Source organism: Acomys minous (genome assembly GCF_964271855.1).
Source record: "Acomys minous genome assembly, chromosome: 9".
NCBI lineage: Eukaryota > Metazoa > Chordata > Mammalia > Rodentia > Muridae > Acomys > Acomys minous.
In genome coordinates, this window is record NC_140490.1 from 56,027,305 (window position 1) to 56,041,678 (window position 14,374).

At 45.6% G+C, this 14,374-nt stretch overlaps 1 protein-coding gene across 2 annotated transcripts in view; it reads right to left on the bottom strand.

Annotated features, from left to right (window-relative positions):
* Positions 1-12,627, bottom strand: part of DSP (desmoplakin) — a 49,138-nt gene extending 36,511 nt beyond the window's left edge. The window contains exon 1 of one of the 2 annotated variants that reach the window (XM_084796264.1): positions 12,111-12,627. In XM_084796264.1, the coding sequence (XP_084652390.1) occupies positions 12,111-12,337 (227 nt within the window). In that variant the 5' untranslated portion in view covers positions 12,338-12,627. The remainder of the gene's footprint in view (positions 1-12,110) is intronic. The other variant, XM_084796265.1, reaches the window with a different exon arrangement.
* Between the last annotated feature and the right edge of the window lie 1,747 nt (positions 12,628-14,374).

Consider the following 14,374-nt stretch of genomic DNA (forward strand, 5'->3'; position numbering starts at 1 on the left):
TCCCAGCCTTCCTTGGGAACCACTCCCAAATGACGGCACTGGCTCCTTGAGGCAGGCCTAGGCAGCCACCGCCAAGCGAGAGCGTCCACCTGTCAAAACCTGGCCCGCTTCCCCCACCCCTGCACCACCAAACACAACCAGTCTCACTTCCGATCAGCATTACACAGGCTGTCTGGCATGATTCCCACACCACCGGGACACAGACTACATCTGTTGTCCTAACTTGTACAGAATTCCAGCCGCCTTAGAACACTTTCCCAGTGTACCTGCCAGAAAGCAGGAGGAAGTGTTTAGGAACGAAGGAGAAAATGGCCAAATATAGGAAACTCGCTGAGAATTCTAGGATTAAATAAGAAATCATGAAAGTCTTTTTGGGAGGCTGAGGTAGGAAGATGGGTTGAGGTCAGGGGTTCGAGACCAAGCTGAGCAACAGTGAGATTCTACATAAAACAGAGAAGGAGGAAAAAGGGAAAGGAGGGAGGGAGGGATTGGGAAAGTCTTATATAATTACAACTGTTTTTCTAATTTTTTTTATTCTCCCTTTTTTCTGCTTTAAATATTTTGGATATTTGAGACACAGTCTCATACCAAAGCCCAAGCTGGCCTGAAGCTCACTGTGCAGCCCAGGCCGGCCTCACACTCACAGCAACCCTCCTGCCGTAGCTTCTGAGTACCAGGAGTCACTGCCAGCTTGTCTTCTTCACTGAAAGGTCACATCCTTTCTTCTGAAGCATTTGAAAGTCCTGTTAAGCAAGGTGGCTTGGACACAGTGTCCGCAAAGAATGCCAGTTCTAAGTACATGAATGAGCGAGCTATCTCCACACCATAAAAGTCAGACTTTCTTAACTGATTTAACAAGGTGTGCCATGGTAAAAACTACCATAAACTGAGCCGTAACACAGATAATTAAGGGCAACTGGGTATGGCACACATAAGAACTTTGCACCATCTCAGCAACTTTCCTGTAAATCAAAAATCTATTTCAGAATAAAAGTTTATTTAACAGGGGTTTTGGCTGGTAAAAGATGTGCTTAACATGAGTGAGGCTGTGGGATCACTTACACCACACACACACACACACACACACACACCCACACACACAGCACATACACTCACACACACACACACAGCACATACACTCTCACATACAGCACATACACTCACACACACAGCACATACACTCACACACCACACACACATCACACATACACACACACACACACACAGCACATACACTCACACACACAGCACATACACTCACACACACAGCACATACACTCACACACACAGCACATACACTCACACACCACACATACATCATACACACACACACACAGCACATACACTCACACACCACACACACAGCACACACACACACAGCACATACACTCACACACACAGCACATACACTCACACACCACACACACATCACACACACACACAGCACATACACTCACACACACAGCACATACACTCACACACCACACACACATTACACATATACACACACATACACACATCACATGTATACACACAGAGCATACAACACATATATATATACATACAACACATACACAGCATACTTAACATACACACACACAGCACACACACACACACATCACACACCACATATGTACAGAAGCAGGAAGTTCAAACTCATTTGTAAGTAAATGTATGCAAAGTTTCATATGCATTTTTTGTTTGGTTTTAGTTTTCTGAGATCAGTTTCTCTGTGTAGCCTTGCCTGCCCTGGACTTGCTTCATAGACCAGGCTGGCCTTGAACTCATGGAGCTCTGCCTGCCTCTGCCTCCTGAGTGCTGGGATTACAGGTGTGCACCCCCAGGCCTGGTTTCATATGCATTTTAAGTCAATTTACAAGATGAAATTCTTTGGACAACAAAGGATAGACTCCAGTGCTCCGGCAGCCTCACTACTAGAGGTGCTACAGGACACTGAGATGAGCTGCCAAGAGGGAGCTCAGGGGGATTATACACGGGTCCAGGCACTGGGGGGGTGGGGGCGCTCCACTTTGTTATCCCTTCCTGGCTTTGGAAGACAGTTCTACTTTTAGGGATCTGTTGGATCCTACATAAGACATCTGTTCCTCGTCCTCTGCCCACACTTATCCGAATATTCCCTTACAAAGTGGACTCCATGTGCTGTTAATAACTCAAAAAATACTCTTCACTCTTTCCTAAAGGACTTGCCTACACTCACCCCACACCCTCGATACACGAACCTTGTGTTTTGCCTTGCATCTTAATAGAGATGTAGAAATCAAGTTTAAGACTAAAAAAAGAAAAAAGAAAATACTAAATTGTTTGAATAATGAAAGTAAGAAAGTATTGTTATCTGCTTAACTTACTATTCCACCTTTATCCAAGTGGCCGAGTGCTAAGACTCTCCACAGAATGTAACCTTTTTTTTCTTTCATTACGTATACAGTGTTCTGCTTGCATGTACTCCTGCAAGCCAGAAGAGGGCGCCATATCACATTACAGATGGTTATGAGGTGGTTGATGGGAATTGAACTCAGGACCTTTGGAAGAACAGGCGGTGCTCTTAACCACTGAGCCATCTTTCCAGCCCCCGGATGTTTGTAACCTTGAAGAGTACTAAATCTTATGTTTAAAGAAGAGTCTCACTTTATAGCACAGGCTAGCTCAGAGCACATTTTGTAACCAGGCTGACTTCAAACTCCTGGTAATCCTGCCCTGGCCTCGTGAGTACTAGAATTAGAGCCACCAAGTCAGGTGTGAATCCTGTTTTACTATAGTCTTAAAAATCTATTTTCACAAGCTATGGTGGTGCACACCTTTAATCCCAGCACTCAGGAGGCAGGTGGATCTCTGTGAGTTTGAGGCCAGCCTGGTCTACAAAGAGAGTTCCAGGACAGCCAGGGCTGGTACAGAGAAACCTGTCTCGAAAAACAAAAACAAACCTTTTTCCATAGTACTGAAAAGCTATTGTTTTTTCCTATTCATATATATATGGTAATGCTTAATCTATAAATTATGCACAATAAGAGAACAGTAGTAAAAAAAGAACAAATATAACAGTATGTTGTATAAAGGATGTTTCACACATCAGAAGGTTTATTTCTAGATTTATCCAGTTTTTTGTTTGTTTTGTTTTGTGTCTCGTATGGTTGGGTTTTGTTTTGGGTTTTTTGTTTGTTTGTTTGTTTTTTGTTTGTTTTGTTTTTGAGACAGAATCTTAGTGTGTAGCTCAGGCTGGCCTCCAACCATCAAAGCAATCCTCTTCGCTCAGTCTTTGAGTGTCGAGATTTAGGACTCTCCTCACTCCATTTATTTATTTATTTATTTATTTATTTATTTATTTATTTATTTTTGAGACAAGATCTCATGTTCCCATGTTGGCCTCAAACTGCTCCATCACTAAGGGTCCCCTTGAGTTTCTGATCCTGCCTCTGGCTCCCCCGTCCTCAGATTACAGGCATGAGTCACCACTACTGCCTAAAGTCCATTTGGTACTTTTGGTTAACCAAAGGCAATTGAAAGAACAGAAGGGGAAGCCACGGCTAGCGGCTAGCGAAGAGCGTTCTGTTATCTCGCCCTTAAAGAAAGCCTACTCATCCTGTTTGCAAAAGTCCCTCTACTAACTGAGGCACAATCAAGAACCCTTTGGGAACTGGGTGCACATTGGCTCTGTCCATCTCAAAAGACGGATTCTGGCCAGCTGAGGTTAGCAACTGGGAAAGGGAGCACCCACCCTAACAGTTCAGCCCCAGAGGATGTTCCAGACACAGAACTGGCCTTGCTCAATCAAGGAGAAGCGCAGACAGAGGATTTTGATCCACTGGGTCAGATGTCCATCTTCTTAGCATTCGGTGAGTGCAGACAGCTCGCTGTGAGAGCTGGGAGCAGCGGCTTCAGAGAGCATACTGCTCTTCTCTTTTTTCTTTTCTTCTCCCTCTCCCTCTCCCTCCCCCCCAGTCTCCCTCTCTCCCTCCCCCCCTCCTCCTTTGTACTAGGAATTGAACCCTGGTCACCACGGCACGGCATGTTAGGCAAGTGTTCTACTGCTGGCTTCCATCGCCAGCTTGGGCTCAAGCTTATTCTGTAACCCAGGCTGGACCTTGCAATTCTCCCTCCTCCACCTCTGAGTAGTAGGGTTCCAAGGCTATGCCACCTCACCCAGTTCATGTGGTGCCAGGGATGTACTCAGGGCTCTGGCCTAGGCAAGCACTCTGACAACTGAGCTTCATTCTCAGCCCAAAGTGGGAAGTCTACAAACCACACTCAGAATTGGACTAGGAAGCATCCAGCATCTAGGTTCCATTTAAAATGTGTTTTATTTTATAGACAGACAACATAAAAGATGCTTGGCGGAGATGGGGTGAGGTGGGGGTGTGGGGTGGTTGGTGTGAAGCTTATTTGGGTTAAGTGATAAAATGACTTCTAAGCTAAAAATGACAGAGACTCCTGAGATTAAAAAGAGTCATTCTTAGAAGATTAACTCTCTGACATTGTCCTAGCTTCAGACTCAGAAAGACAAATGACTCATCCCACACAGAACCTGCCTGTACAAACACTTTTTTAAAATTCATTCTAAAACTTGTTTAAACAAGAATGGCTCTAAGCTTTTGTAAAAGGATCCCTTCATCGGTGGCTAAAAGGAAAATGCGCTCTGGAGTTAAATCCAAAAACCGGCCACAGGATTATGTATGCAAACAGCACCCAGCTAGATTTTATCTCAACGTGTCCCAATAGTAGCCTTTTCTTAAAAGGAAAAAAAAAGATTTCAAAATTAGCTATCTTAAAGTATTTGGTGAACATCTGCTGCCAGAATATTACAGAAAGAAAATATTGATGCCAGGCACACAGCCTAATGAGACAGAAGTTGCTCATTAGACAGCCCCATGTCACCTTCCTGTATTTCTTTCAGTGTGTACATAGTCTCTTCCACAGGTTACCTCTTTCCTTCCTCTCTCTTTTCACCTCTCTCTCCCTTCTCCCACTGTGTTGTTTGGAGTTTTGTATGTATGCCGGACATGAAGTGGTATGTCTCTCTGCATTCAGGTCCATCAAACAACAGCCCCCCAAAAACTTCAGTAAATGTATTTTGGAAATCATAACTACATAATGCTTTAATCAATCCCCTCTTTATAAGTTTCAAAGCATCTTTCATGTATCATACAATGTTAGCTTCTTTCAAGAACCTTAAGTAAAACGAAAGTAAGAAAGTATAGTTTGACTTTGGGTAAGGTTGATTGCGTCACTAACTGCTCTAGCTGTCAGCTGAGCTGCTGGATGGCCATTCCTCAGAAGTGACAGACGCCTCCTGACGACTGTCCCCAGGGCTTCCCCACTCACTCTGCCCCTACTTCTTCAAGACTTAATTACCCACAGGTGTGGCTACCCCACACCTCACCATCTTCCCCTCCTACATGCACACTGCGGGCACCCAGGGCCTGTTTGTTTGCCTTAGTAAAGTAGAAGAAAAACAAAGGCAAATACACAACTATTTGATGACACTGCACTGATTGCCCCAGTTTAGAAGCTCAACCAGTCTCTGTTCCCACCCAACAAATGAGTGAATAAAGGACTCTTCCCCTACAGACTTAGGTGAGCAGGTCTCCTCGGTCCTTACACTTTGCCCCAGTGTAAGAACTGTGGACAGGTGGTGATGCACACCTTTAATCACAGCGCGCTGAAGGCAGATGCAGGTGAATCTCCGTGAGTTTGAGGCGGGCCTGATCTACAGAACTGGTTCCAGGGCAAGCACAGCTATACAGAGACATGCCATCCCATCTCAGGGAAAAGCAGAAAACAAAACCCCCCCCCAAAACTGTAGAAACAATCTTCTATGTTTAAGGTGGCTGTTGCAGACAAAGGGACAAACTGGCCACACCGCTACAGCCCCTACAGAGATCCCAAGGCTGGCATCCGTGGAGCTTCTCCCAGCTGGACAGCCTGTGACTTTAACCAGGCTGGAGAGACTCTCAAGCTGCTTGCCTGACTGCCTGCCTCTCCAACAGGAGGGGACACCGCCTCCAGGGGTAAGAGAGGTTTCAGTGTGTGTTCAGCAGGTCTATAGAGTGCTGTGCTAGTGACCTCCACGGCTCTGCCTATCTTTGGTGGCTGCTCCTGCAGTTAAGACAGTGCTCTGAAATTTCCTTTTTGTGTTTCTGTCTTTGCCCCAAGTTATTGTTTTAAGGACAGCGTGAAGAAAAAGAAGGCACAGACCTAGAGGAAATAAAGGAAATGATTGTAGATTCACACATCAAAATTCCGCAAAGTACTCTGTGAATACATACAGTTTTTATGATGTACCATAACCATTAAAGTAAATTAATATTTAAAAGAAAGGAAAGAGGAAAAAGAAGGAACAGATTAAGTAACAAGTATGGGGCATTTTCAGAAGTCCCGTTAAGACTCAAAAACAATTATTTCAGGTAACTAAATGAGAATGATATATTTTAGCAATATTAAAGAATTCTCGGAGTAAGAAAATTCATAGAAATATGCCTTCCTTATTTGTTTGTTTTTATTACTTAGTGGAAATGTCACCAATATTTGGTTCTTACAAATTCAATGCGAAAATAGAGGCTTCTGTTTTGAAATACTTTTCCATGCAAAAACTTACACTTGTTTTTACTGAAAAGAAGAAGAAGAAGAAGAAGAAGAAGAAGAAGAAGAAGAAGAAGAAGAAGGAAAAAAGAAAGACAGAGAACAAATAAATCATCTACACGTTGTCCCATCATCCCTGAAGACATCCTTTTCTCCCCCCAAGATTGACAGACAAAGCCAGATGAGATTCTGTGTGCCAAAGGTCTTTTTTTCCAAGAAATACCTTCAATTATTTGGGGTTACTTTTCAGGAAAGGGTCCTCACTGTGGTGAAATGTCAAGTTTTCACTCACGGTTGCAAAGTATATGAACTCCTCCACCCAACATGTCTGTGGTGAGATAATAATTGTGGGTCTGGAGCTAGCATTTTTTTTTTTAGGGTATTGCTTCCAACGATGGCTTATTGTCTTGGGAGTCTTTGGGGCTATGGCTTCAACTCTCAATCTACATCAAGCCATTTTTAGTTTTTTAAGAGTCAGGGCTACTGGGACCCACATAGGATGGAGAAGGAGAAGAGCTGAGCAGGGAGCAGAACTCCTAGCTGAAAATCTACTACAGGTTCCTCATCAGGAAAGACTGGTTACCCGACTCAAGTCTCAAAGTCACACCCAAGGTGCCTTGCTCCACCTTCAGAAGTCAGCACTGAGGCACCCGAATCAGCACATCTCTCTTCCCAAGCCATCTCAACTCCTGAACTACAGTGAAACCAGCTGGTGTTTAGAAGAGGGGAAAAAAAAATGTAAACCTACTGCTGAAAGCGGCTTTGTCCCATTAAATAACAATCAGACAGCATAATACAGAACCAACAATTAGTCTACCCAATACAGAATCACGTTGGGTGGGGTTTTCCTAAGCACCCGCATTTTTCTAAGCAGTGCGTTAGGAAGTAAGTAACTCACAGAATGAGGGCGCAACAGAATTAAAATCAAGTGAAATGCTGTGTTGCTAGAAAAAGGTTTGCAAATAGAAAAGATGAATTCTACCCACAGAGGTATGATCTTTTCTCAGATAGTGTGATAACCTGGGTAACAAATTCAACTACTTGTTAGCCGTGACACCTTGTGCAACGTGTTTTTGTTTTTAACTGTTTTAACCTCAGTTTCCCATCTGTAAATTAGGATGTTGGTTGTGAGGTTTGCAATTCCATGAGGCTTGCACAATATCTGACTTATCACAGGTGTCTGGTGGTGACGTGAGCTATCATTAACCATGGATCTGACCTTTTATAATATATACAATTTACTCGGGTTTAATAACAACGCCAGTGTTATCTGCCGTATATTGAGTGTACGTGAGTTGTATTTTGCCATCATTTCAATCTGCATCCTCTGAGTTACGTAGGCTCTGGGCTTTGTGTGACCTCAGACTCTCTTAACATGTCACACCCAGGTCTTGGCTGAAGCTGTCACTCCATCTGGGCAGCATCTACTTTCCCATGACACTGCAGCACCCACACTCAGACTTTCCCTCCACCCTCCTGCAGCAGGGCACTGGCCAGCTCACCCAGACCTCTGGCAGGTTGTGCACTCGGCACTGCCCTCCACAGAGCTGTCACTGTGGCAGCCCTGCGAAAGCTCTGTGACTGCCCATCTTCCTGGAGGAGACTCTGGTGGCAATGAAAGCCTGCCATGGATTCCCATCTCTAGCCAAATTCCTCAGCCAGGCTTTCCCAAGATCCTCCATTTCTCCTTGGTGCTTTCTATTTTTCAGTGACTGTTGAACAAGGAGCCCACTCTACATATCTCTTGACCTTTCCCCATGCTCTGTACATCTATGTATATCAGCTGAATTACTACACTAAATAAACACCACTTTTTTTTTTCATAAAGTCTCACCAATGCACTCATGACAGATGTTATCTCTACTTGTGAAAGGTTTGAAGCTAGTTACACACCTCCACCTTCACCTCCCCTGCCTGCCGTGTTGTGTGTGTATGTGTGTGTGTGTGTGTGTGTGTGTGTGTGTGTGTGTGTGTTGTTGCAAGGGAGGGTAGTCACGGTCTTAAGAATGCTGGGCCAGCCCTATAGCACTGGGCTATACCCTCAAGTCTACCCTGTTGTGTCCTTGTATTTGTGTGGTCCCAGAGTACACACTCCTCTCAAATATTTTTGTTGTTGTTGTTGTTCACCTGAACTCTCCATTAACTTCACACATGCATGCAGCAGGTGCTCAGAAGATACTTGCTAAGTCAATGGAAAAAATGGAATTTTACATTAAATTTAACAACGCCCTTGTCTAGTCTAGAAGTCAGCATGGGACCAGCAAGGTGAGACTGGGTGATCTTTAGTGGTCTCTCTTACTCTGAAGGTTAGAGGCTGCTTCCTGTTAGCCCCGATTTCTTTTACTACTATTATTATTTTTTTATTATTAATTATTATTTTTGTTGTTTTGTTTTGCTTTCCTGTGCTGAGGATGGAGTATGCTAAGCAAGGGCTCTTTTCTTTAGCACATTCTCAGCCCCTGTTTTGGTTTTGAAATAATGAGATCTGGACAAGAATAAGCCCTAACATTACAACCACATATTTCTGAAGCTTAATGCCTACCGCTTTTAATCCACCTACAAACACCTACACTTTGATTGGTGGAAGAGCTGAGTGTAATATATGTCACCCTGGTGACAAATATATTTTTGGCAATTAGCATTTTATTTTAGTTACAAGAATAAAACTATAGAAATTCTGCTTTCATTGAAAAGAACAATACTACATCTTATGCAAGAAAAATAACTCCAAAGTTTATTTCCAAAATTCATGCCTTTTATATTATCAAGCATGTAATACTTACTAACCATTAATTACCTGGAACACCAGGAAAAGCTAAAGTGGCTATAGATTCCATCTATTTTAAAATGAAGCCACGCAGGCCAGGTGAGTGCTGGGAAAGGAGAGGGTGTGGCGGTGTAAATGTGATGATCTAGAACTGTTCTGAAGAGAGATGGACAAGAGTTAGCAATGAAAAAAGAGAAGAGACGCTTTAAGGTGATTTCTACAGCAAAAATGAGATCTGGGCTCTCTACAGAAACTGGCTTACATAAGGGAGAGCTACACTCACCTATTTCCAAACTTACTTCACCAACTAACTCAACCCATAGAGACAGATAAGTTTTAATTCAACTAGTAGTTTCCACCCTGATACTTGTAGAGAGGAGGGGGGAAAAAACATACATTTCATTTAGAAAAAAAATACTTATTAAAATTTTAATCGTCCATCGAGCTCTCTCTCAGGCAGACAGGGCCTCCTATTTGTGCAAAGTCTAAGTGATGAATAAACAGCTCCCTCCACACAAAACTAAAATGCTACCAGAAAAACAGGTCCGGTACGTGGTCCGACTCCCCACTCAGTCTCCTTTAATTGAAAATACAGAAGTCAGCATTTATGGGCCACTTTTCAACCCAGCTGCAGCAGGACAGGTCCAACAGGCTTGGGGGAGGGGGCTTCGTCACCTGGGTCCCAAGAGCCTGAACTATGGCCTCTGACTCACCAGGGCCACCTCCTGACACCCTGCAGGGCCACTGACCAATGACATCAATCCTTAGGGGGGAAAAATCCCTACTCGAAGTGAGGTCATTTTCTACTTTAGTCTGTTTTCCCTCCCAGAAGATAAAATGCTTGACAGGTTTATAAACAGGCTTGTCTTTGGGGGAGGGGGGAGCGGAGATTCAGAAATATTGCACAACGGAAAAACATCGTTCCTCCTCCAAATTAAGTGTTTTAGGGAAGAATCCTAATAAAACATGTATCTTTACACAGCTCACATCAATGAATAAATTAAAAATCTTACTTTTCTATGAAATTGTAAGACACCAAAGAAGTAAAAAAAAAAAAACCAATTACTAGGTTCTGGTGGTTGTAAATTTAAGAGGGACAGGGTGTAGGTAGAACAGGACACAGTACAAAGCAAAAAATAACAATAGATAAGAAACCTAGGCTTGTAGAAGCAGACTAAATAATAAATTAATAGTAATAAAGACGTGGTTTATAAGGTATTGAAAAGAACTACTAAAAAAAAAAAATCCCTCCATATTCCATCCCAGACCTAAATTTTGCGATTCACACATGTAAAGAAAAAAAAAATGACCTCCTTAATTCAGACAGAAAAATAAATCTGAGATCTGGGTAGCTGGTCAAAATTTAAAATAAACTTTAAAATCCAAGTTTTTAAACTTAGTGTTACCGAACACTGTCGTTCGTCAAAATCCCCGGGCACATTTTGTACAGAAAACAAAGATCTCTAAAAATGAGAAATGATGCCCAAGAAATAAATGGACAAATTTAAACAGAAAACAAGTTGCAACTGGAAGGACCGTCGGTCTCTAAAACTGCTTGCAAAACAAAACTCTACCAGAGCCATCAAGTTTCTCCTCCTCTGCCTGAGGCCACTGCGCTGGGGAGTGTGAAGGTGGTGGGAGGAACGCCTCTTTCCACAGAGGTGAGAGCAGGGTAGGGCTGGGAAGGGGCAGGTCGCAAAAGTCTCACGGCTCACGCGGGCCAGCAGAGAGCAGCTCTGAGGACTGTGTGAAAGGATGCTTATTACCTTGTCCCACTCACCCGCGACTCCCTCGCTGTATTTACTTGACGGTCCCGTAAGAGGACCCAGCCCTTTTGTTGCGTAGGTTCCTCCGTGGCTTCTCGGCCTGGGTGCCACAGTTGCTTTCTCCAGGGTCACCCCCTCAGCCAGAACTTGAGCCCACTATGTATAGATCAAAGAGATGACTAATGCTGAGCCCTGCGCCACACTTACAAAGTCACCCAGGATACTTATCCAAGAGGCGCGGAGCCTCGGGTGCAATCGTGGTTACCAACTGGCTAGAGTCGGGAAGTGGGACAGGAACAGGCTTTTATCCAGGCCAAGCGTGCACCAGGCGCTCAGAGGCCACCCTTACAGAGGGTGGGTGTTTACCCTCGCCTAGCCAAGTAACCTAAAGGCTGCCACCACCGCGGTCGCCCTGAGGTGACCATGAGCTGGTGAGCCCTGAGTCCCTCAGGGGCCATCAGGCAGCAAAGGGGAACTCCACCCCTTCACAAGTTTTACTTTTCATTAATTTGCAAGCTGGGTTTTGTGGCGGCAGCTCCACCTTGCCTGGCCTCCCACCTGCCCGCAGGAACAAAGGCTGCGTCTACCTAGCAAGGGACAACCGGAGGAGGGAAGCGCGGGAGGGAGAGGGGGAGGGGGAGAGACAACTGAGAGAGACACGCACCCATGCGGTCTGTCCATTGCTCCCCTCCACAGTGGAGGCAGAAAGGAGGTGTCGCCCCTAGAGTCACCCTCCAGGGCAGAACCGAGGTGAGAACCTTGAGACCCGGCGCAGGCTCACAGTAAGAGTCCCAGCACACACCCACGCTCCCTGGGCTCAGCGGCGAGGGCAGGGCGTCTGGACACCGGGTCCTGCGCTTCCGTGACCTGCGGCAAAGCACTTTCCTGGGCCTAGACCTGGGTTTCCTAGTCGGTCCAGGAGGCGGGCTCCTCTCTGGCCCAAGGCCCTGGACTGAGCTAGGCGGCGGCGGACCGGTACCCACCAGTAGCCATCGGAGTTCTGGTCGTTGACCGTGCAGCGCCGAGAGTAGTACATCCTGCTGGTGCCACCGCCCCCGCCGCCGCCACCACCGCCACCGCCACCGCCGCCGCCGCCGCCGCCACCACCGCCTCCGTAAGTCATCTCATAGCGCAGGTCGGGGCCCGACTCCGCGCGGGTCATACGACCCAGGGTGTTGATCCGCGGGTGGGAGCCGCCGTTGCAGCTCATGTCGGCGGTCACTCAGAGAGCCGCTCAGCGCCGCGGCATACGCGAGGCGTCGCCTCGGAGCACGCGAGGGGCTCCCGGAAAGGAGCGCGGGGCGCAGGAGACTGGCGAGGGCGCAGGGCGCAGGGCGCAGGGCGGAGACAGGGACGGCGACTGGCTGGGCGCGGGAGCGGGACCGGAGCTGTGGCTTCGAGAGCGGCGAGGGCTCAGAGGAGCTGGGTCGCAGCTGGGTGTTGGTGTTGGTCGAGGCGGCGCGAGTCTCCTCCCCGCTGGCACCAAGCACTTAGGCCACACCTGGCCGACGGCTTCCCAGGACTAGGTGCGGCCGCCTAGCCTCCCCCACCCCCCTCCCGCGTGTCACCGACGCCTGGGACCGCCCTCCCCAACTTGCAGCTCCGCCTTGCGCTACTGAAGCCTGAGCAGCTGCGCAGAGAGGGGCGGGGGACCCGGCGACCAGATCACCCTAGGCACCGGGATTCCAATGGACTTGCTTCAGGCACTAGAAGCCAAGCTCCGCCACTTTTGGCACACTTGTGGTGGAACCCCCTACGTCTCAGGGGCGGAAATAAAGTGGACTGGAAGGGCCACTCGATTGGACGACTTTAGTTAAATATTGACTTTTTGCTTGTCCGAGGAACCCAAGCCAGCTTCTATTTTTATTGCCCCAGGAGTTCGATTCCTGTTGTACAAAAACGATTTTTACAAAGAATCCCGAAACGGGCTTCTCTAGAAAGAATTTGTCACAAGGATAAAGACACTTTCGTTGTTTTCCACTAGATGATAGCAATATAAAAGTTACAATTTATTGTCCCTTTAACTCTCGTTTTCAACAAGAAACTGTGAAGATCTAAAACACAGGACCCAGTTTTTCAGCCTGGTGTAGTCCTGTAATCCTGGCACTTCGGAAGCAAGCCAAGTTCAGGGCTAGTCTGGACTACATGGCAGGTCTTTGCCTGAAACAGAAACAAAACACGGCTTCCTTATCCCTAGGAGAAGCGTTAGCTCCCTTGTCTCACATAGGCTCCTGATCCCCAACCTGGGTCCCTTTCTGCTCCCGAGAACCCTGGACAGACAGACAGACAGACAGACACCTTCCCAGATGAGTAGCACCTTGCCAGAACATTCCACCGATTTGTTCCAAGGCCACTCCCAGTTAGTAGATGTGTGTTATCTACACCGTAGTCTCCTGGAACTGGCCTTAGATACACCACACACACACACTAACCATTAAAAGCTGTTTGGATAATTTGGGACAGTGTTAAATGCTTAAGTGGTGTTTACACTTTTTAAGCACTTAAAAAAATCTTTGTAATAAAATAATTCTTATCTTCCTAAATAATGCCAGTGCTTTCCTGGTCATACAATGTATTTCTCAAATATTTATGAGCTGGTTAAAACAACCCAAAGGTAAGTATCAAACTACATTGGCATGGTGTAAAGGAGAAGTGGGGATTTCTAACTGCGTGTCATATCTATTTCTGTGTTGTCATTTCAAACTTTTGGACACAGTTTTTGACAACAGATCTTGCTTGCATTTTTGCTTCATGATTGGCCAGAGCAGACCAACTTAAATCCAAGGAGTCAAACACTCAATAAGAAAACAGTTTACCACTGATGTCTACCACCATCAATTTCCTTTCGTTTCTAATAAAGAATTCACCTGGCCAAAAGCGTGTAGACAAAAGTGCTTTGTTTAGAAATAGAATCAGTATCTGGAAGTCGGCTTCCACACAACAACCCATAATATCTGGAAGACATTTGAGGTGTCCATAACCAATACATGGAATTTGATCTGGAATGTTTTTCCTCTTACACATCTTGTTTGCCCAGCAAATAACTATAACGCACCATACTGAAGGACTGCTATCAGACTGCGCAAAAGACAACAAAGAATAACACGTAGCTACTGTCCTCATAAATGCTGTAGTAGAACCTCAGTTTAAACAATTCAGAGAGCCCCTGTCTCCAATACTAACAAGGATACGCAACTGACCTGCTAACTCACCTTAAACACAACCTATTTATCTAGGAAACACCTCA